At 42.1% G+C, this 20,893-nt stretch overlaps 1 protein-coding gene across 1 annotated transcript in view; it reads left to right on the top strand.

Moving 5' to 3' along the window:
- LOC121276856 (SH2 domain-containing adapter protein B-like) overlaps nucleotides 1-20,893 on the top strand; it is a 414,259-nt gene that overhangs the window by 33,179 nt on the left and 360,187 nt on the right. Inside the window, exon 2 of the mRNA XM_041185426.1 lies at nucleotides 1,917-2,046. Coding sequence (XP_041041360.1) covers nucleotides 1,917-2,046 — 130 coding nt within the window. The remainder of the gene's footprint in view (nucleotides 1-1,916; nucleotides 2,047-20,893) is intronic.

Genomic DNA, 20,893 nt, shown 5'->3' with positions numbered 1-20,893 from the left:
TGTCCTCCATTGATGGTACACCATCCAGAGGAGTCATTCTCATGGATGTTCTGTGCCACTGGCTGTACACATGAAAGTCATGAAGGACAAAAGGGATATGATTTAATTGTGACACAATCACACTCTTGACAGTCAACATGCTTAGTGTTCTCAGTTCAGTCATTGATAAAATGAAGTCTGCAGATGCCTGTCACATATTTCTAATTCTATCATTTGTGAGCTCCCAGCCTCTCCTGCATACCTCTCAGCTGGAGCTGATGTGCTTCTTATCTCTAGGGTGTCATGCTCTGAATCAGTGAGATGGAATATTTGTCGCTGTCCACCTCTAGTCTATTGCATTTTTGAGTTACCTTCTTCTGGATGGGTGAGTGAGTGAAGATGAAGTATTCAACTGATGGATGCAGAGTATCTGGTGAGGATGACTGATGACACATGCATCACATTATATAAGTATTGGGATCACTCTTAATGAGGGATGGATATATAGGGAGGAGATAAAGTGCATAGAAAGTGAAGGCTGGGTAGTTCTGAAAGTTGAGTGTTTATGAAAGGACTGTGATAGAGAACACTTAGCAAGACATAGTGAAATGGGAAAAGTGACTTATAGCACAAAATGTAGCTGAATCAGCAAATATACTCACTTTCCCTGACCTAATTCCTTTAACCATATTGGACTCTTGACACATGCACACAATGCTGCACACCACCTCAGCTATCTTCAACGTAGCCTTCTTGGTCAAAGCAGCAGGTTTTTCCCTCCCAATTTTGTGGGAAATGTATGTCCTCCAGCAGACTGTTCACTGTGATAATTATAGTGAAACAGCATTAAATCTTGGTGCTGCTTTTGCTGTATGTCCACCATTCATCCTAAAAGCCCCAATTTCTTTGTTGTGCTCTTTCCCTTTACAACTGAGTTAATGTCGTGAAGGTGCTCAACATGACTGCTGCATAGCTTGGCAAGACTGAACAGGGAAGTCAAAATTGATTGGTTCAATTCCGTTGTAACTACAAAATCTCCTGTGCAGTCTCAGCCCCAGTCAGAAGCTGATTTTATATTAGTATCGATGCCCATGCCTTCAACCCCCATCACAAATACCGCTGCTTGGCCACTGATTCCACCCTCTTCCCTGCCCTGAATCAGACTGTTTTTAGTCTATTTGACCCTGAAATGAGTTTTAGAAGCCATATCATCCTACATTATAAAGACCCCCTACTTCCACCTCTGTAATAGCCAGAGTCTCTGTCCCTACCTCAACCCATCTGTTGCTACAACCCACATGCATGCTTTTGTTACCTCCCACATGCAGCTATTTCAATCCTCTCCTAGCCTTCCACTTTCCATAAACTTGAACTTGCCCAAAACTCTCCTGGTATCCTAACTTGTGCCAAGTCCTTTTAGTCCATCAACCATGTGCTACATTAGCTATCAGTCCACCAACATTTTACTTCTAAGATTCTTAACTTTGTGCTCAAATTCCTTCATAATGTCACACCTCCCTTTCCTTCCATCTCCTCCAGCCCTACAAGCCTGAGAGAATTCTTCAATTCCTCCAACTCTGACCTTCGAATGAATCCTGCCTTCTGTCATCCCACCATTGACAGATGAGTCTTCATCTGTTGGACCCTCAACTCTGGAATTCCCTCCCTAAACCTAAAAGAACCCCCCACCAATCTTCCTTTATGACTATGCTTAAAACCTACCTCTTCAACAGAACATTTAGAATAATTTCCTTTGGCTTCGTGTCAAGTTTTGTCTGATTGTATGCTTATGAAGTGCTGCAGGAAATTTTATTTCATTGAAGGCACTGTATAAATTGAATGCGCTAGTTTTTTGTGAAGAAGGAATTCTGCCTTTTAGTGCTGCCATATCATTTACAGATATGATAGTAATTTGAATCGCATTTTGACTGTTTCAGGTTGCCATGAGGGATGACTACTCTGACCCATTTGATGCCAAAGATGAGTTGAAGAATAAAGTTATCAAAAAGCGAGAAGTGGAAAATAATGGTTACATGGAACCTTATGAGGCACAAAAGATGATGGCAGGTAAAATTAGTGTGCAAACTGCACAACAGAGTAGATATATTTCAACTTAATTTTGTTTTCTGCATTCTCTTGAGCTGCATTAAAGATTGATGCTGGCTCTTTGGTAGAGCTACCAAATTAATCCCATTCCCCTGTTCTTTCCCCATATTCCCATAATATTTCCCTTTCAGTTATTTATCCATTCTCTATTGAATCTACTTCTACCATTCTTTCAGTCATTGTGTTCCAGATCACAACAGCTCACCGTGTAAAACAAAAAAAAGTCTTCTCATCTCACCTCTGGCTCTTTTGCTGGTTACCATAAAAAAGTGTCCTCTGATTAATGACATTGCTGTCACTGAAAACAGTTTTTTATTCTTTATCCTATCAAAATCCTTCCTGATTTTGGATAGTTCTATTAAATGCCTCCATAGTACTAATCTAATGAACCTCTTTTGCATCTGTACTAAAGTCTGGTGCCCAGAGTTGAAAACACTACTCCAGCTGGAGCCTGACCAGCATTTTGTTGCAGTTTAGTGTAACTTCCTTGTTTTGGCACTGTGCCACTGCTTATAAAGATAAGGATCTTTAGATGCTTTCTTTTTAGCCTTTCCAACTTATTCTGCCGCCTTTAACATCTGTACATGGACATCCACAGGTTTTTCTGTTCCTGCACCCTCTTTAAAATAACGTAGTATAAATTAAAGCGTTGTATATTGGAAAAACCAGAGCTGCTTTGGCAGTTTATGGTCTCATGTCTATATTACAATTGTCTTGAATGTGTTGGTTTCCTCCCCTAACTGTCTTCATCTGCATGTGGCTTTTAAATTGCAGTGTATCACAATTTAAAGGTATGAGAAGTAATGATTTGTCATGGATCATTTGGTTCATTACAGTAAGTTACTGAAATATTGAATGTAGAGTATCCCCTCATGAATGAACCTGAATCACTAGAGATTTAAGGAGAAAAACTCGATAATGTTTTCGGACATGGGTGATTGCCCATCACCCAGTCTCATTGAGGCGTGCAGCATGAAAAATTTGTGCTGCCTGCTGGTCAGCCTAGTTTAAGCATGCAGCTCAGCATGAAGTATGCATAGCTAATACAATGTACAGCTAGCCTGAACTTCTTAAAAGCAGCCTGCCCCTCTTAAAGGGGTGGTTGCAATTAGGCCCAAGTAGTGGCAAGAACAGTCTCAGGAAGTCTTTGTTGAGGGATGCAGGCTGATAATGGCACAACAGGCCAGGCAGAGGTACTTCCGGTTTCTTGGATGTGCCCTTGGCCACCTTCCTGATGCAGGAGACTGATGAAGTTTCCAGAGGTTTGGAAGCTTTCCCAAAGGGAATGGACGCAGGTGATTACAGAGATCAGTTTATGGATTCTAGTCCTGAAGACTTAGCTGCAGTGCCGATAAAAGCTCAATCATCTTGCAAGCATGGTCAAAATTAGTGAATACACCTTTAAATGACATCTATTACCCACCATGCCACCAATCTCTCTCACTGTTCATCCACCGCCCCTTCACTCACCCGTCAACAATTAAAACTCGTGCTTAACATTTCAAGTACTCTACCTCACCTTCACACACTTACCAATGCTGCTAGCCTCACACTGTCACAGCTTCAACATACTTGCAGCTATTAAGCTACAGACCATCTGCGTCTTCTGATAACATAGTTTTCTGGGCTGCAGTGAAAGTCAGCATGCCCTTTTGAGTACAGTAGCAGTCTGAGCCTACAGGGTATCCAAGCTGGGTTTGCAAGCAACAAAAGTTTCCACCTCGGGCGGCTTAAGCCTGTGCTGCAATGGAAGCTGATATGTTGGTATTCATTCACTGCATGGGTGGTCCCTCAGCGATATCATACAGCCCACCACCACTTTCACACTTCAAAGAATGGGCTCCAGCTCTGCACAAACCCCAATCCCAAGTTGGATCCAGACATCTCCACGCTTATTGACAGTGGCAGCAGGCTCTGTGGAAGGTCTGCTAATGCATTGCAAATATGCCTATCAGTATTTTCCAACCCTTGTCTCATTGAGGTCCCCCTCTGAGTTCTCTGCAAAAGTCATTGTAACCTGATCTCCCCTGCCCCAATGAGCTGATGTAGATGTTATCCTTCTCACCCCCCCAACCAGGCCACCCCCATCGGCTCGATTGCAGGCCAATTATGCCTGGTGATGCACCAAGTGCTAACCCAGTATCCACACTATCCTCTAACATACACGTAGTTTCAGTACCTGAGCTGTAGTTGAATGCCAAATCAAGCAATGGTCCTTTGAAGGAATCGTATTTTGGCATCTATCTATATACAAAGATGATGGGCATCAGTAACAAATCCATTGCAAATGGGGTGCCTTCATATGGTGCACTTTTGCTGATACTGAAGAAGCTAATCCTTGAGAGGCAGGTTCTTCCATAAATGCTGCACATGAAACCAGAGTGTTGTTTGGCATTGGCATCTGTTGCTAAAATGTAGAAAAGCGGTGTTGAGGTGAGGAAAGGAGGGATGGGGTGGAAAGCACAAGGTCCATGGTCACAACTTCTGCAGCTTGCATTTGATTCCAGGTAGTAGGATGTTGAAGTGGATTTGAGAAGGTGTATAAGTCTTCCATCCTGCAGACCACAGGAGCTGTCGCCATTTTTCTGTCGTCAGCCAGTGACTCCCAGGTGTGATAATCAATGTCTAGGTCCTGCTAGTTAGTTAATGATGGTGTGAGCACAATAGAGAGGGATGACCTAAGTTCAGGAAGCCAGGATGTGGAAACAGTTTGGATAGAGATGAGAAATGGTAAAGGCAAGAAGTCACTTGTGGGAGTTGTGTACAGGCCCCCTAATAGCAACCACATGTAGGGTTGAGCATAAAGGAAGAAATAATTGGAGCTTTCAGAAAGGCACGGCAATAATCATGGGAGATTTTAATTTACACACGAATTGGAAAAGTCAGATGGGCAAAGGTAACCTAGATAAAGAGTACATTGAATGTTTTTGGGATAGTTTCTTAGAACAGCATGTTCTTGAGCCAGCCAGAGAGCAGGCTATACTACACCTGGTATGGTGCAATGAAGTGGGAGTAATTAATGGCCTCATAGTGAAGGCACCCCTAGGTAGCGACCAGAATATAATTGAATTTTCAGTTGTGGGAGTGAGGACTGGGTCTGAGACTACATTTTTAAATGTAAATTAGGGCAATTATGAGGGCATGAAAGCTGAGCTGGTTGAAGTAAATAGGAAAATTATGTTAAGGGATAGGTCAATAGAGATGCAATGGCTAATATTTAAGGGGATGTTTCAGAATGCACAGAATAGATACATTCCAACTAGTAAGAAAAGGTCCAAGGGACGGGGACACCATCCGTGGTGAACTGGAACGGTAAAGGTAGTATCAAATTTTTAAAAAAAGCATATAATTATTGCAAAGGCAAGAAGATTGGATAGAATATAAGGAACAACAAAGAAGGGCTAAAAGACTAACAGGGAAGAATTAGAGTAAGAGAGAAAGCTAACCAGAAATATAAAAAGTGTATTCATAAATATTTAAAAAAGAAAAAAGTCAACAAAGTGAATGTTGGTCCCATAGAAAGTGAATCTGGAAAATTGATAATGGAAAACAAGGAGATGGCAGATGAATTGAACAGGTATTTTGCATCAGTTTTCACTAATAGAGGATACAAGTAACATCCCAGAAGCAGCCATTAACCAGGAAATGAAAGTGGGGAAGGAAGTCAGGAAAATTAGTCACCAGAGGAGTGGTGCTGAGTAAATTGTTGGAGCTGCGGGCTGAAAAGAGCCTGGGTCCTGATGGACTTCATCCTAGGGTCTTAAAAGATGTGTCTAGTGAGATAGTTGATGCATTGGTTTTAATCTTCCAAAACTTCCCAGATTAAGAGAAGGTCCCATTAGATTGGAAGATAGCAAATGCAACTCCATTATTCAAGAAGTGAGGGAGACAGAAAGCAGGAAGCTGTAGGCCAGTTGGCTTAACATCTGTCGTTGGGAAAACGTTCAAAACAATTATTAAAGAAGAAATAGCAGGGCACTTGGATAAGCTCAAGGTCATCATGTAGAGTCAACATGATTTTGTGAAAGGGAAATCGTGGTTAACTAACTTATTGGAGTTGTTTTAAGGAAGTAACATGTACTGTGGATAAAGGGGATCTGGTGAATATACTGTACTTAGATTTCCAGGAGGCATTTGATAAAGTGCCACATCAAAGGTTATTGCAAAAAATAAAGTTCACAGTATAGTGGGTAACATGTTGGCATGGATAGGAGGAGAATTGCTCATACAATTAGAACTGATAATATTTGTCTGGATACATCTTCCATGGAAAACCCCATATTGTTTCAATCAGCAGGAGCTGATGAAATTTGCCTGGACTTAGCATGGAATCAACTAAATGGACATTGGAGCAACAGGAAATATATTTTGACATGTCCGAGTTAAATTATTAAAGAAGAGCAGATCTGAGTATCTGGGCTGCAGTTGGAAGGAAGGTTAGAACTGCTCACCTTTATTCAGATTCTACACCAGATAGACCAGCTGTGTTGGGGATTGTAAGTTACAGCCAAATCATAGTGATTGGAATGTGAGAACCCTATTATAATCTGGAAAATTGATAAACGTCAAGCATGAAATGAGGTGTTGAAAGTCAACATTCTTGGTTTGAGTGAAACATGCTTGAAAGATGTAGGTAATTTTATATCAGATGGCATCACATGCATCAAAAACATGAGAGAAGTGTAGGAATTCTCCTACATGAAGTTTCACAATGTGTGCTAGGTTACTGGGCTATCTCAGACTGAGTGTGCCTATTTAAAATCAGAGCCTAACCCCTCAGTCTTGCCATCATCTAGGTATATGCACCAACATCTGACCATGAAGAAGGGGATATTGAACACTTCTATAAAGAATTAGTTAAAGTCTATCACATCAATGTAAAACAAATGAAGTGATTTTTGTAATGGGTGATCTAAATGCAAAAGTAAGTTCTATCAGGAAATGCAACATTGTTGGACCTCATGCCTTGGTGATCCCGACGTAAGCACAGCAAATGACCTGGTTATTCTAAATCCCTGGTTTAAGTAACATCCAAGAAGGAAGTATACCTGGAAAAACTCTAGCGACATGACCAGAAATCAAAATGACCACGTGACAATAAACAGATCCCGAAATGCAGTTCAACAAGCAAAGACCTACCCCGGCGTCAACCGCTCAAGGGGCCATGCACCTTTAGTTTGCACCATCAAAATAAAGCTAAGGAAGTTGGAAAAAAAACAGGGACATTAAATGTGAACTACTCAATACAGCGATCTCAATCAAAGAAAATGTTAAAATGGAAGTTCCAAAACCTTTCGGCTTGACCAAGGAAACCCTTCAACATGGGAAATGTTCAAAGCATCAGTGTTAGACTCTTCAAAAAGCACCATTCCAATTAATGAAAAGCGAATGAAACAAAAATGAATGACAGAGGAAATATTGGACCTGATGGAACACAGAAGGAAGGTAATGATAATAATCATTGGAAACATCAGGAATTGGATGAAAGGATCAAGCAAAAATGTGTTTAAGAGAAGGAAAAATGGTTGAACAAAAAATGTATAGGAATAGAAAAATGTAAAAACAGACTCAAGAATGACACTGGAGAAATCCCAGAAGGCTTAGGTAAATTGATATTTACTGTGCTCCTTAAAAAGCCTGGAGCAACTGAATGTGAGCTCCATCACACCATCAGTCTGATGAGTGACATTACTAAGATCCTTCTTCGAGTACTGATTAATGGGGCCAGGAGCAAGATGAAACCAGAAATTTCAGCTCTTTAATGTGGTTTTCTAGAAGAAAGAGGAATGAGAAATGTTACCTTTATGGTACACATACTATTTGCAAGAGCCATCGAGATGGAAAAAGATGTATTCGTGTGTTTCATTGATTATGGTAAGGCATTTAACAAGGTAACCATGAAGAACTGATGAGCAGATGAGAGTCTCTTGATCTTGATGGCAAGGATCTTAGAGTGCTGAGAAATCTTTGTTGGGAACAAACTGCAGCTGTAAAAGTTGAGAATGACCTAAGTGATTTTGTGAAGGTTAAAAGGGGTGTCAGACAGGAATATGTTTTCTCCTGAGATTTATTCAGTTTGTATGGAGAGGGTGTTCTTAGAGAGATTGAGGACCTCCTGGGATTGTTGGTTGGATGTTACAACTTTAGGAGTGTGGGATCTCATTCTTGTTGCCAACCCTGAAGAGAGGCTGCAGGGGATTTTAGGTGGAGTGGGGGGTCAGGGGGACTGAGCATGGATTGTGGGGGTGGCAGGACAGGATGTTTGGTGGTGTCCAAGGGGAGAATTGTGCCAGAGTGTGGGATCACCATTGGGGAGTTGGGGAGGGGTGGGGGGCAGTCACACGCATGGACAGATTTTGCCTGGGAGGTGTGTTGGCATCAGTCGGAGGGTGTGGCCAAGAGGAGAGAGGGGGTTGGAATGACCAGAGATGTATTTTGGGGGATGGAAAAAATTGTAGTTGGCTCAAGGTTGACCATAGGGGTGGGCCTGGGAGTCCTGGAGTGCTACATTGCACCAATTTTGGAGTGTGAAGGTGAGTGGTGAGATGATGTGGAGAAGAGTTCAAGCTGCAGAGTTGTGGTTTTTGGGGCGAGTGGTGGGAGTGTCTTTGACAGGTTGCGCTGCCAATGGGAAGGTGCTGGTAGGATCTGGGATTGGGGGTGCTCTGCTGGCCAGGATTGGGAAGAGAGTTGGAGTTTCTTGGACAAGTGGTAGGAAATCTTGATTTGGAGGGTCTGATGCTGATGGCAAGGATTGATGGACAAAGAGCGATCTTTCTAAAGAGCCTCACAAACTGGATCAGTGTGCCACCAGCAATGGCGAGCCATGCCTCCAGAGCAAGATTAACATGGAGGCCCATGGTTGCCAATGCCCTCAGAGGGCATGGTACCTGATGCAATGCAAGTCAAAATCTCTGGCCCAGATAAGGAACAGTTTAGATTCTTCAGACTTTGTCCTGTATGCGATAAATGCTTAAGAGATTTTTTAAAAATGCTTTAATTTTTTTCACATTTTTCCTTTCTTTCTCTTGATTTCCTCATGATTGTGCAAAGCCCCGTTCACTTATCAGCCTGTGCTTGCTGACCTATACTGCTCACCTTGATTTTAGAATTCTCATCCTTGCTTCAAATCCACCAGCCTCTCCCTATCTCTGGAATCTTCACCAGCCCTACAACCCTCCAAGATATTTGTGTTCCTCCACTTCTGGCCTCTCACACATCCACAACTTTAATCACTCCACTATTGGTGGCTGTGCCTTCAGCTGCCAAGGCTGAAGCTCTTGAATTCACTGTTTTAACCTCTCTGCCTCGGGTCCTTTCTTTCCTTTTTGAAGATACTCCTTAAAATTTATGTCTTTGTTAAAGCTTTTTGTTATCTGTCCTAATATGTCCTTGTGTGCTTCAGTGTCAAATGTTGATGAAAGAGAAATTGTTTGATAAATGTATTCAGGTTTTTTTCAGGATTTAATGAAGAGGGCAGATAAAGAGGAGCCAGCAAATGTAATGTGCTTGGATTTCCAAAAGGCATTCGATAAGGTGTTACATAAAAGGATAATGGGCAAGATATGAGTTTATGGAGTTGAGGGTTTTAAATTAGCATTGATGAGGGATTTGTTAATGGACAGGAAGCAAGTGTAGGATTAAATGGGCAATTTTCATGTTGGCAGGCCATACTAGTTGAGTGCCATAAGGACCTGTGCTGGGGCGTCAGCTTTTTGTAATCTATGTTCATGACTTAGACCAGAGGCTGAGTGTAATGTATCCAAGTGTGCTGATACAAAGATAGTAAAAAGGTAAGCTGTGAGGAGGACACAAAGAGGCTGCAAAGAAATATAGACAGGTTAAGTGACTGGTCAAAAAAGTGGCAAGTATTGTATAATGTTGGAGGCTGAGGTTGTTCACTTTGGTAGTGAGTAGGAAAGTAAAATATTTTTTTAAAAGGTGTCAAAAGTTGTAAATATGGATGTCCTGGGACACTTGAATGTACTTGCACAAGGAAAACACGTTAGCGTACAGCAAGCAACTAGGAAGTCAAATGGCATGTTGGCCTTTATTACAAGGAGATTGGAACGTAAGAATAAAGAAATCTTACTACAATTGGAAAGGGCTTTGGCGAGACCATACCTAGAATACCATATGCAATTTCGGTCTCCGTATCCAGGATATACTTGTATTGGAGGCAGTAGAGTAAAAATTCACTGCATTTGTTCCTGGGATGAGAGGGTTGTCCTAAGATGAGAGACTGAGTAAATTGTGTCTATATTCTCTGGAGTTCATATGAATGAGAGGCAATCTCATTGAAACTTAAGATTCTGAAGGGTCTTGAGAAGGTAGGTACTGAGGTGATTTTTTCTCCTGGCTGGGGATTCTAATTCATGGGAGCAAAATGTCAGTATAAGGGGTCAATCATTTAGGTCAGAGATGAAAATCCTTCATTCAGAGACTTGTGAATCTTTAGCATTGTCTACCTGAGTGGGTTGCAGAAGTCCATCCATGAGTATATTCAAGATTGAGATACAGATTTTTGGTCACTTGGAATCAAAGGATATGGGCAGTGGACAGGAAAATGGAGTTGAAGCAGAAGTTCAGCCATGACCATATCGCATGGCAGAGCAGGATCAAGAGTCTACTCCAGATCCTATTTCTCATATTCCTATAACACTACTGTGATAGCCCTTGGAATGTTTTGCTACACTACAGGTACTATATAAAAACAATTTATTGTTCATACAATCTTTCTTTTCCTGATTCAGTACTGGATTTGCCTCTTAACCCACTCTAGTTTGCCATCCTTCCCTGTTGTTTCTCTATTTAATTCTCAATCATTAAATCTCAATGCTAAGGATTCAGATTTTTGCTTCCAGATGACCTGTTGCCTTCACCCTGTTTGTCATCTTGCTCTTTCAGCAAGTTAAAAATCTAAAACAGGATTCTCTGTTAATCTTGGTGCACTGTGATATTTTGCCTAGATAGGCGGACTCTCAAGGGTAAAGGGAGCCGGTGCTCAATTATGAGAATAATTTGAAACACTGCAAACTAAAAATATCCAGAAAAGAAAAGGTTTAAATATCAAAAATAGAATGCTTTCCCTGGAGTGGATCTTTAAAGTCTTTCACTTTTTATAGGTTACAATATGCAAGGTGAGGTTCGATGAGAACACAGATCTGAAAATCGAAGAGAAATTTATGGTAATCCTGATTGCCCTTTGATTATATACTAATCACAAGGAAACTCAGAGCATCAAGAATGGACCGTGGTGACCTTTGTGTTTTATTAGGAAAAGGAGCAGGCCATTCAGCTCCTCGAACCTCCTGCCATTTTGCAAGATTATGGCCAATTAACTCCATCTTAACTTCATCCATCTACCTTTCCATATTCTCTGGTCTGTGCTCCTATTACATGAAATTTCTCACCAAGATTAGGGATATACACTATCGACCCTTGATTTTCTAGAAATGCTATCAACCAAATGGATTTGATCAAGTATGAATACAGTCTAGACTTAACGCTTCATGGAGAAAACTATTAGCGTGTCTGTAATGCAATTTTTTTGTAGTAATGTGAATAAATTTTTCAATTTGCTAACTGATTTACATCGGTAACATTAATTTGGAATTGTGCGATATTCGCAAACTTACGGGAGTAGAGGGCAGTGGCAGCTTGGAAATATTAAGCAGTTTTCTTGAGCAGTTAGGGAATGGTAAGGCTGATTAGGGACAATGACAGATATCTTGCGAAGGCAGAGTGACATGACTGGGATATGATTATTTGATCATGCTATTTGACACGATTATGCTTTACTTCTGGCTTCACAAAAGAAAAGGATGAAATTAATAAAAACAGAACATGCTGGAAATACTCAGCAAGTCAGGCAGCATCTGTAGAGAATAACAGTTAACATTTCAAGTTGATGCCTCTTCAACAGATGTGGCCAGCCACAGTAAAAGGCTTGTACTTGAAGAATTACATCTGAGAGCCTGAAATCACTATTTTAAGTGTCAATTTCAACTTTTTGGAATTACTTTCAGGCATCTTGGAGTATACTCACCTTCATTTCAATTTCAATTCAAGAGCAAACACACTCCTCGAGCTACGCTGGTGGTCACATCAACAGCTGTACAACACAAGTATTAGGAACACCAGCAAAAGCAGTTTCTGTCTTCCCAGGCATATGCCACTCCATGGGACAGAAGGGATGAGCACAGACTCCAGTTTGAAGGAGGAAATACACCAGCACAGGGTTTACAGAGGGTGAGCTTCCCAAAAATGACAGGGCATCAGTATCTTAGCAGGCTTTGGCTTTCACAGCAGGTTCCAGGAGACTGCAGAATGTCTGCAGTGACAAGACCTCCTTCCAAAAGCACCAGTTGGCACACGTTGCCAGTAACCATCAAGGTCACCATAACCCTGAATTTTCTCACCACTTGATCCTTCCAGGAATCTGCTAGAGACATGTCCAGGATCATGCAATCTGCTGTTCGTAAGTGCATTGCTTTATTTTGCAAGGCTGGCAATTATGTGAATTTGCTATGGATGATGCCACTCAAACCCAAAATGCTTTGTTGCAGTAGTTGGATTCATACAGGTGCAGGAATTATTAATTGAATACGTGCGGTAATCAAGGTGCCATCGGATCAGCCAGGAGCCTTTATTAATTGCAAAAGATTATCCCTCAATGTCCTGCTGGTTTTTGGCCCTGAATATGATCATACATGCCTGCACTAGATATTCAGGGAGCTGCCATGAATCATTTATTCAGCAGCAGTCACACCTTCCAGATGTATTCTCTCTTTCTTACTGCCTTAGTGGCTGGCTCCAGGGAGACAAAGGCTACCCTCAGGAGTCTGCAGCCAGACCTTCAGTGAGGAACCTTACCTTGACCCTGAGGAGTGACACAATGAGAGCCAAATCACCACCAGGGGAATAATTGAACAAGTTGTTCATTTGCTGAAAATGTGATTCGGTTGCCTGTACAGATCTGGAGGCACCTTCAACCTGACTCAAGGGTCTCCATCATTCTTGCGCTCTGTTGTGCCCTTCACAATGTGGCGCTATAGAGGAATGGAGCTGCAGCAACAGGAAGTTGCAAAATGGCTGCCATCCTTTTGAGGAGGAGGAGCCATGGTGCCTGCTGCATCATACCTGGTTGCCAGAGAAGACCGTGACGGTCTCATCCAGACATCTTTAATGTCTTGTGTGAAGCCATCTGAGAGTGATCTCAGAGATACTGCACCCCCCCCCCCCCGCCTCCTCCAAAGACACACCTACACTCCTCATTCCAACTGTAGACCATCACATACACATCCTTTCCTCCTCAAAGACTGTTGATCACAACATTCACTTGAAGACTGCAGTCCAGGTTAGATGGTGGATGCGACAAAGTAGAGGCCATGAGAATGAAGTGTTTCAATAAAGTCTTTGATTCATAGAAATAAACATTCCCTTGTGCAGCTAATGCACCTTTCTCCTCCATTTCCTTTTACTCATATCTGGTGCAATCTTTGTGGCTCCAGCTGAACTGGAGGAAGGGAGACTGTTCGTTCCTCAACTGCCAGACCAGAGATGCCCATGGCAGACATCCTCTGGGTTTTGGAGCCTGTGAGAGCCCTGCTAAAGATTGCCTCACCTGCACCTGTACAGGGGCAGATTTGGTAATCGGGCAGAAGGCAGCATATGCAGTGGAATGGGGTACAAGGAATGAGAAGTGAGGGTGTCTTGGTGCTGATATTGAGACAAACTCAATATAGTGCACATGATGGACAGTCCAGTTAGTGGTTACAGCATTTCAACATGGGTACCCTTTCACCATCATCTCTCTCATGGCCCACGTGCCTTAGCCAAGTGCTGGGAGCTGCATTTTCAAAAATCCATTCATGGGTGTCGCTGGCTAGGCACTTAAGAGTCAATCATTTGCTGTGGGTCTGAAGTCACAACCTCACAACCTCTCTAGCACCTGCAAAGCACAAGTTAAGAGTGTAATTGAATACTCTGCTTGTTGGGTTAGGTCCAGGAATGCTCAATGGCCTCATTTTTATAAACAAAAACAAAAATATCTGGAAAAACTCAGCAGGTCCGGCAGCACCTGCAGAGAGGACACAGTTAATGTTTTGAGTCCTTCCGGACTGAATATTGAGTTCAACAATTTTGGATCATGGACTCTCTCCTCCATCCCTACCCCCTTCCCGATCCCCCTTTTTTTTCCCAATAACTTATATATGTTTTTCTTTTCCCACCTATTTCCATTATTTTTAAATGTATTTCCATCCATTGTTTTATCTCTAACTTTTAGCCTATTTAGATCCCTTCCCTTCACGTCACCCCACCCCCACTAGGGCTATTTGTACCTTGCTTATCCTGCTTTCTACCCTTAATTAGCACATTCCTTAGATAATATCACCACCTTCAACACCTCTTTGTCCTTTTGTCTATGACATCTTTTGGCAATCTCCACCTATCACTGGCCCTCTATCCAGCTGTACCTGTTTACCCCTCCCACCCCCCTTAAACCAGCTTATATTTCACCCCTTTTCTATTTTTACTTAGTTCTGTTGAAGAGTCATACGGACTCGAAACATTAACTGTGTTCCTCTCCACAGGTGCTGCTAGACTTGCTGAGTTTTTCCAGGTGTTTTTGTTTTAGATTTCTAGCATCCGCAGTTTTTTTGCTTTTAGGTTTCATTATTATGTTCTCTTGTGATTTTAAAGTTGTCAGTTTACAAATTTGAAATCTGTTCCTCGCTACTGTGCAGGAGGTGAGCAGTAAACAATCTATGGCCTGTGCCAGAGCTGAGGCAGTCATCTTCCTGACCATCAGAAAATAAGTGGTCTCTGCCTGAAGTAGAAAAGTACACTTTTTTCACTTGCAATGCTCACGAACCTAGCAATGCTAGTGTGTCCCTTTGAAACACAGGTCCAGACCATTTTTGATTTTGCAAGCTCTCCTAGCACTTTACAACCACTTCAGAAAGTTACTGTCAATGGCCACATTATAGAAGGCAGTATTATATGTTTTATTCGTTCACTGAATGTGGGCATCGCTGCCTAGGGCCAGCATTTATTGCCCATCCCTAATTGCCCATGAGAAGGTGGTGGTGAGCTGCCGCCCTGAACCTATGTATCCTAGTCAAGAGTAAACAGTATGTATATTGCGGTCAGTGCCCGTTATATCATGCCTATGTAACTAGTAAACTGTGAAGGTCTATGGAAGATGCTGTGCAAATGACTGCACTGAAAGGACATCTTTTGTTCACATGCTAGGGAAACAGTTACAGTTCGATGAATGGTTGTTAACCTTGACAGTGACTTCAGCTGACCCTGAAAGGCTCATCAGAGTCATCGTTCATTTCATGACATCATGATGGCCAGTGTGATACAGGGTAGTGCCTTATCAGATGCCTTTCCTGTCACCAATGGCACCAAGCAAGATTATGTAATGGCTGCAGTTCAGTTTGCTGTCGAATTTTCTGCACACTCTTATATGAACTCAAAGATCTTGATACAGCAGTAACCATTCATTTCAGGACTGAAAGTAACCTCTTCAATGCGCTTGCACAAAGAATAGTTTCTAAGTGAACTGTTATTTGCTGACGACTGAGCTCTTGTAGCGCACACTCTGGAGCACGTGTTGTTGACGGCTTTGGCCCAAACTTCAGAATACTTTGGCCTTACAATAAATCTAAGAAAGACAGAGGTCTTGTACCAACTTGCCCCTGGCCATAAATCCCAAGTCCCTGTAGTTAAAATCAATGAGTTTAACTTAGTTCAAAAGTTCTGCTATCTTGAGAATATTCTCTCCAGCAACACTATGTTGGATGATTAAGTCGCTCGTCGCCTGGGGAAAAAGCAGTTTCAATATTCAGCAGGCTCACCCACAGGCTTTCAAGAGTGCATGGAGTTTGTCTGAAAACAAAGGTCAAACTCCACATTACTTCCCTGGCCATGAGGCATGGACAACCGACTAGTGTCACATAAAGCAACTAGATGCATTCCACTTCACTGCTTAAGATCCACTTACAACATCATTTAGTAGGACAAAATTCCTAACACTGGAGCTTGAGCAAGGTGCCACCCACATACCTGAGACCAGGAGCATGCTCAGAGCTCAGTTTTGCTGGGTCTGCCATGTTGTTCTATAGCCAGCTGAACATGAAAACACGCATCATAGGGATGCCCCAAGCTTAGGTTCAAAGGCACTCTGAAAAACAATCTCAGAGCCTGTAAGTTGGATCCCATGACATGGGGTGGTGTTAATGTTCGTGGACTAGTAATTCAGAGGCCCAGGCTAATGCTTTGGCAAATCAAATCCCACAATGGCAGCTGGTGGGATGTAAATTAAATTAATAAATAAACATGGAGCTAAAAGTTAGTCTCAGTAACAGTGACCACAAAACTATTGGATTGTCCAAAAAACCCATCTGGTTCACTAATAGCTTTAGGGATGGCAATCTGCCATTGTTACCTGAAGTGACTCCAGATGGTTGACTCTTAAATGCCTTCTGAAATGCCAAGTAAGTCATTCAGTTGTACCAAACTGTTACAGAAAAGTCAAAAAAAGAATAAGATTGTACGGCATAAACCTAGACACCAGACACACCATGCCCATTTGACCCTGAAAAGTCCTCCTTATGAGCACCTGGGGGCTTCTGATCAAAATAGGAGAACTGTCCCAGAGACTAATCAAGCATGAGCCTGACATATAGACATGCTCATGGAATCAAATGTAACAGTAACTGTCCCAGACACCTCTAACATCCCTGTGATGGAGACAGTATGACAGGATGGACCCAGAGTTGGTGGCACAGTGGTATACTGTTGGGAGGGAGTTGCCCAAGAATTCCTCAACATTCATTCTGGACCTTATGAAGTCTCATGGCATCAGATAAATACAGGCAAGGAAACCTCCTGCTGATTACCCCTGATGCCCCCCTTCAGCTGATGAATAAGTACTGAATACCACTTGGGAGGAAGCACTGAGGGTAGCAAGGGCACAGAATGCCCTCTGGGTGGGGGACTTCAAGAGTGGCTCTGTAGTCCCACTACTGCCTGAGCTGGCCAAGTCTTGAAGGACATCACTGCTAGGCTGGGCCTCTGGCAGATGGTGAAAAAAACCTATTTGACCTCTCCCTCAACAATCTACCTGTCACAGATGTATCTGTCCATGACAGTATTGGTAGGAGTTCTTGTGCGGTCCATGTGAAGATGAAATCCTGCCTTCACACTGAGGATACCATCCATCGTGTTCTATGGTACTATCCCCTGTGTTAGATGATATGGATTCAGAAAAGAACTAGCAGATCAAAACTGGAAACCGTGGGGCATCATCAGCAGCAGAATTTGTATTCAATCTGTACCCTCATGGCCTGGCATATTCCTCACTTTACCATACTGTCAAGCCAGGATTCAATGAGAGGATGCCAGAAGCAGCATCAGGCATACCTAAAAATGAGGTGCCAAACTGGTGAAGCTACAACACAGGACCTCATGTCTGCCAAAAAGTGGAAGCAGCATGCTGTAGAGAGCCAACTGAACAGATCAAAACTCTGCAGCCCTGCTTGTTCGTGGACAATTAAACAACTGAGCAGAGGTGGAGGCTCCATGAATCCTTTAGTGACGGGGAAACTCAATACATCAGTGCAAAAGACGAGGCTGAAGCATTTGCAACCATCTTCAGCCAGAAATGCTGATGATCCATCTTGGCCTCTCCCTGAGGGTCCTGGTATATCTCATACTAATTTTCAGCCAGTTTAATTCATGAGACAACTGGAGGCATGGTATACTGAAAAAGCTATTGGTCCTGACGACATCAGTAGTACTGAAGATAGCTTCAGAACTGGCTGTGTCCCCTAGCTCAGTTGTTCCTGTGCAGCTGCAACACTGGCATTTACCTGGCAAAGTGGAAAATTGCCCAGGTATGTCCTGTCCAAACAAAAAAAGCAGGACAAATCCAATTCGATCAATTACCATCCCATCAGCCTACTTACAATCATCAGCCAAGTGATGAAAGATGTCATCAACAGCTCTATCAAGTGACATTTACACAGCATTAACCTGCTCACCAATGCTCAGTTTGGATTCGTCAGGGCCATATAGCTCCTGACCTCATTCCAGCCCCTCTTATCTTTTGCAAAGGATTCAGATCTGTTTCCTACATTTTATAGTTCAGGAAAAAAAGACTTGTATTTACATAGTACTTTTCATGGCTATTGGGTTACTCAAAGCGCTTTATAGTCAATTGGGAATGTTTTGAAATTAAAACAGTGTTGGAAAAACTCGGCAGGTTTGACAGTATCAGTGGAGAGTGAAACAGAGTTAACATTTCAAATCCAACATGACTTCTTTTGGGTCCTGAAGAAGAGTCCAATTCGACTCGCAACATTTCACTCTCCATAGATGCTGCCAGACTTGCTGAGTTTTTCCAACACTTTATTTTCATTTGAGATCTCCAGCATGCACAATATTTTGCTTTTATTACGGGTAACTTATTGAAGTGCAGTTACTGTTATCTAGGAAACACTGTAGCCGATTTGCGCTCAACAAGCTCCCACAAACAGCAATGTGATAATAAGCAGATGATCTGTTCTTTGGAATGCTGATTGTTGTTCTCATAGAGCCATGAGATCTTGTACATTCACCTGAACAGGCAGATGAAGCCGCGGTTGAAAGTCATCTCCAATAGATGGCAGCACTGGCAGCGCAGTACTCCCTCAGCACTAAACTGGAGTGTTAGCCTTGATTTTTGCACTCAAGCATTGGAGTGGGGCTTGAGCCCAGAACCTTATGATTTGGAGGCAAGAGTGCTACCAACTGAGCCACAGCTGATAAGTGAAGTGCAATTAACAATTTTCACAACAAAATTCCCTTCTCCCCTTTGGCATCTACCTTGGAATTGCAGGTGATTTTGCTGAGTATAAGTGTAGCCAACAGTATTTGGCTCCACTTTGTGTCCTTAGCAAAGGGACTTGAGGTAAAACAGCACTGAAAACAGCCTACTTATGGCATCAGCTGAAATCAGGGGACAGCTGTTATTTGTTTTAACATTAGATTATAAGAAGGAAGGAACTAACTATTAGCCAGAGTTGTATAATTTGTGTCATGCAACAGAGTGGTCATCCACTTGTTTTGCACATTTGTTTTTATTGAGAAAGTTCTTCTGTAGGTCTCTGACAATTCTCTTATGGATATTGCATTAAATTACATTCAAATAGTAAAACTTCAGGTTTCCATCACAGCTAGAGAAGCCACTGGTTAGATATATAAATAAATTCAGTCAGTAAACAGATGGCAATACAAATTACCTGAAGCACAGTGCAGTCACAATCCATTAAAAACCTGGTATTAAAACAACTGTCACTGTCAGTTTGAAATACTTAACAGATCATTGGAGAACATTGAAGGACTGCTCATTGATGAAGCAAAATGTTTAATTTTTTTAGCCCTTATAAATATATAAATTTATTAGTCAGGGGCTAGACCAGTGATGCAAGACATGGTGTATTGCCTCCCTGGTGCCAGAGTAAAGGATACCATATGGGTGCAGAGTATTTTGCAGGGCAAAGATAAACAGGAAGAAGTTGTGGCCCATATTGGAACCAAGTAAATAGAAGGAAAAGGGCTTGGGTCCTGCAGTCAAGAGTTCCAGAAGCTAGGGAAGATGTTAAAGAGCAGGAGCTTAAAGGATGTAAAGTCTAAATTACTCCTGTTGCCACATACCAGTGAGGAAGAAACAGTAAGACAAGGCGGTTAATGTGTGGCTGGAGAAATGGTGCAAGAGAAAGGGCTTCAGATTCCTGAGGCTTTGTGACAAGCTTTGTGTTAGGATAGACTTGTGCAGGGTGGTGCGTTGGACCTGAACAGGGCTGGAACTAGAAGTGAACGAGCACATTGGGGAAAGGAGGGTTTAAGGTAATTCTGCAGGGGGAGAGACACTAGGATAAATCAAAAAAGTGGATAATCAAGGAGTTCAGAGGATTGGGAGAGAAAAACAGCATTAAAATAAAGGGTAGTTTTAAAATAGGGAAATGACAGGGCTGGTGGGTGGAGTACAAAACAGTCTAGGAAAGGCTTAGATCGCATGTGCGTGAGGGAACATAGGACTTCGGAGTTAGGAAAAGGCCATTCTGCCCTTTGGGCTTGCCCCACCATTCAGTAAAATCATGGTTGATCTGGTTGTGGTCTCAATTCCACTTTACTGAATGCCCCCATACCTCTTGACTCCCTTGTCTATTAAAAACCTGTTTAAGCCTGCCTTGAATAAATTCAATGGCCAACTGAGCCACCACTGCTCCTCGGGGAAGAGAATTCCACAGACTAATGATGCTTAGAGAAAAATATTTCTCCTCCTCCATATCATGAAGCTATTAATGTACATAATATTTTATAAAATATTTTTCTTTTAAAATAGAGGTTTGGTCTGTGGGTATGTCTTAATTGGGTTAAAGCCAGCTAGTCTGAGTGCTTTGAGGTGTACTAGTTTTGATATGTAAGAGAGGTAGCGCGCAGTTGCATTTTTTGAATGGAGCATTCAAGGAGGGGGGGTGAAAACTTGATAAAAACAAAATACTGCGGATGTTGGAAATCTGAAACAATAACAAAAATTACTGGAAAAACTCCAAGTCTGACAGCATTTGTGGAGAGAAAGACAGAGTTAATATTCTGAGTCTGTATGACTCTTCAGAACTAAAGAGAAGTAAAAATGTGGTGAAATATATCCTGTTTAAAGGGGGCGAGACAGGTGAAATTGGATAGGAGGCCACTGATAGTTGGAGGCAAAGGAGAGATTGCAAAAGCAGTCAAACAAAAGGTGGAAGGG

The sequence above is a fragment of the Carcharodon carcharias genome, chromosome 4 (genome assembly GCF_017639515.1).
Source record: "Carcharodon carcharias isolate sCarCar2 chromosome 4, sCarCar2.pri, whole genome shotgun sequence".
NCBI classification, from domain to species: domain Eukaryota; kingdom Metazoa; phylum Chordata; class Chondrichthyes; order Lamniformes; family Lamnidae; genus Carcharodon; species Carcharodon carcharias.
Note: the sequence above shows the minus strand (reverse complement) of the source record. Positions and strands in the feature narration are given on the sequence as shown.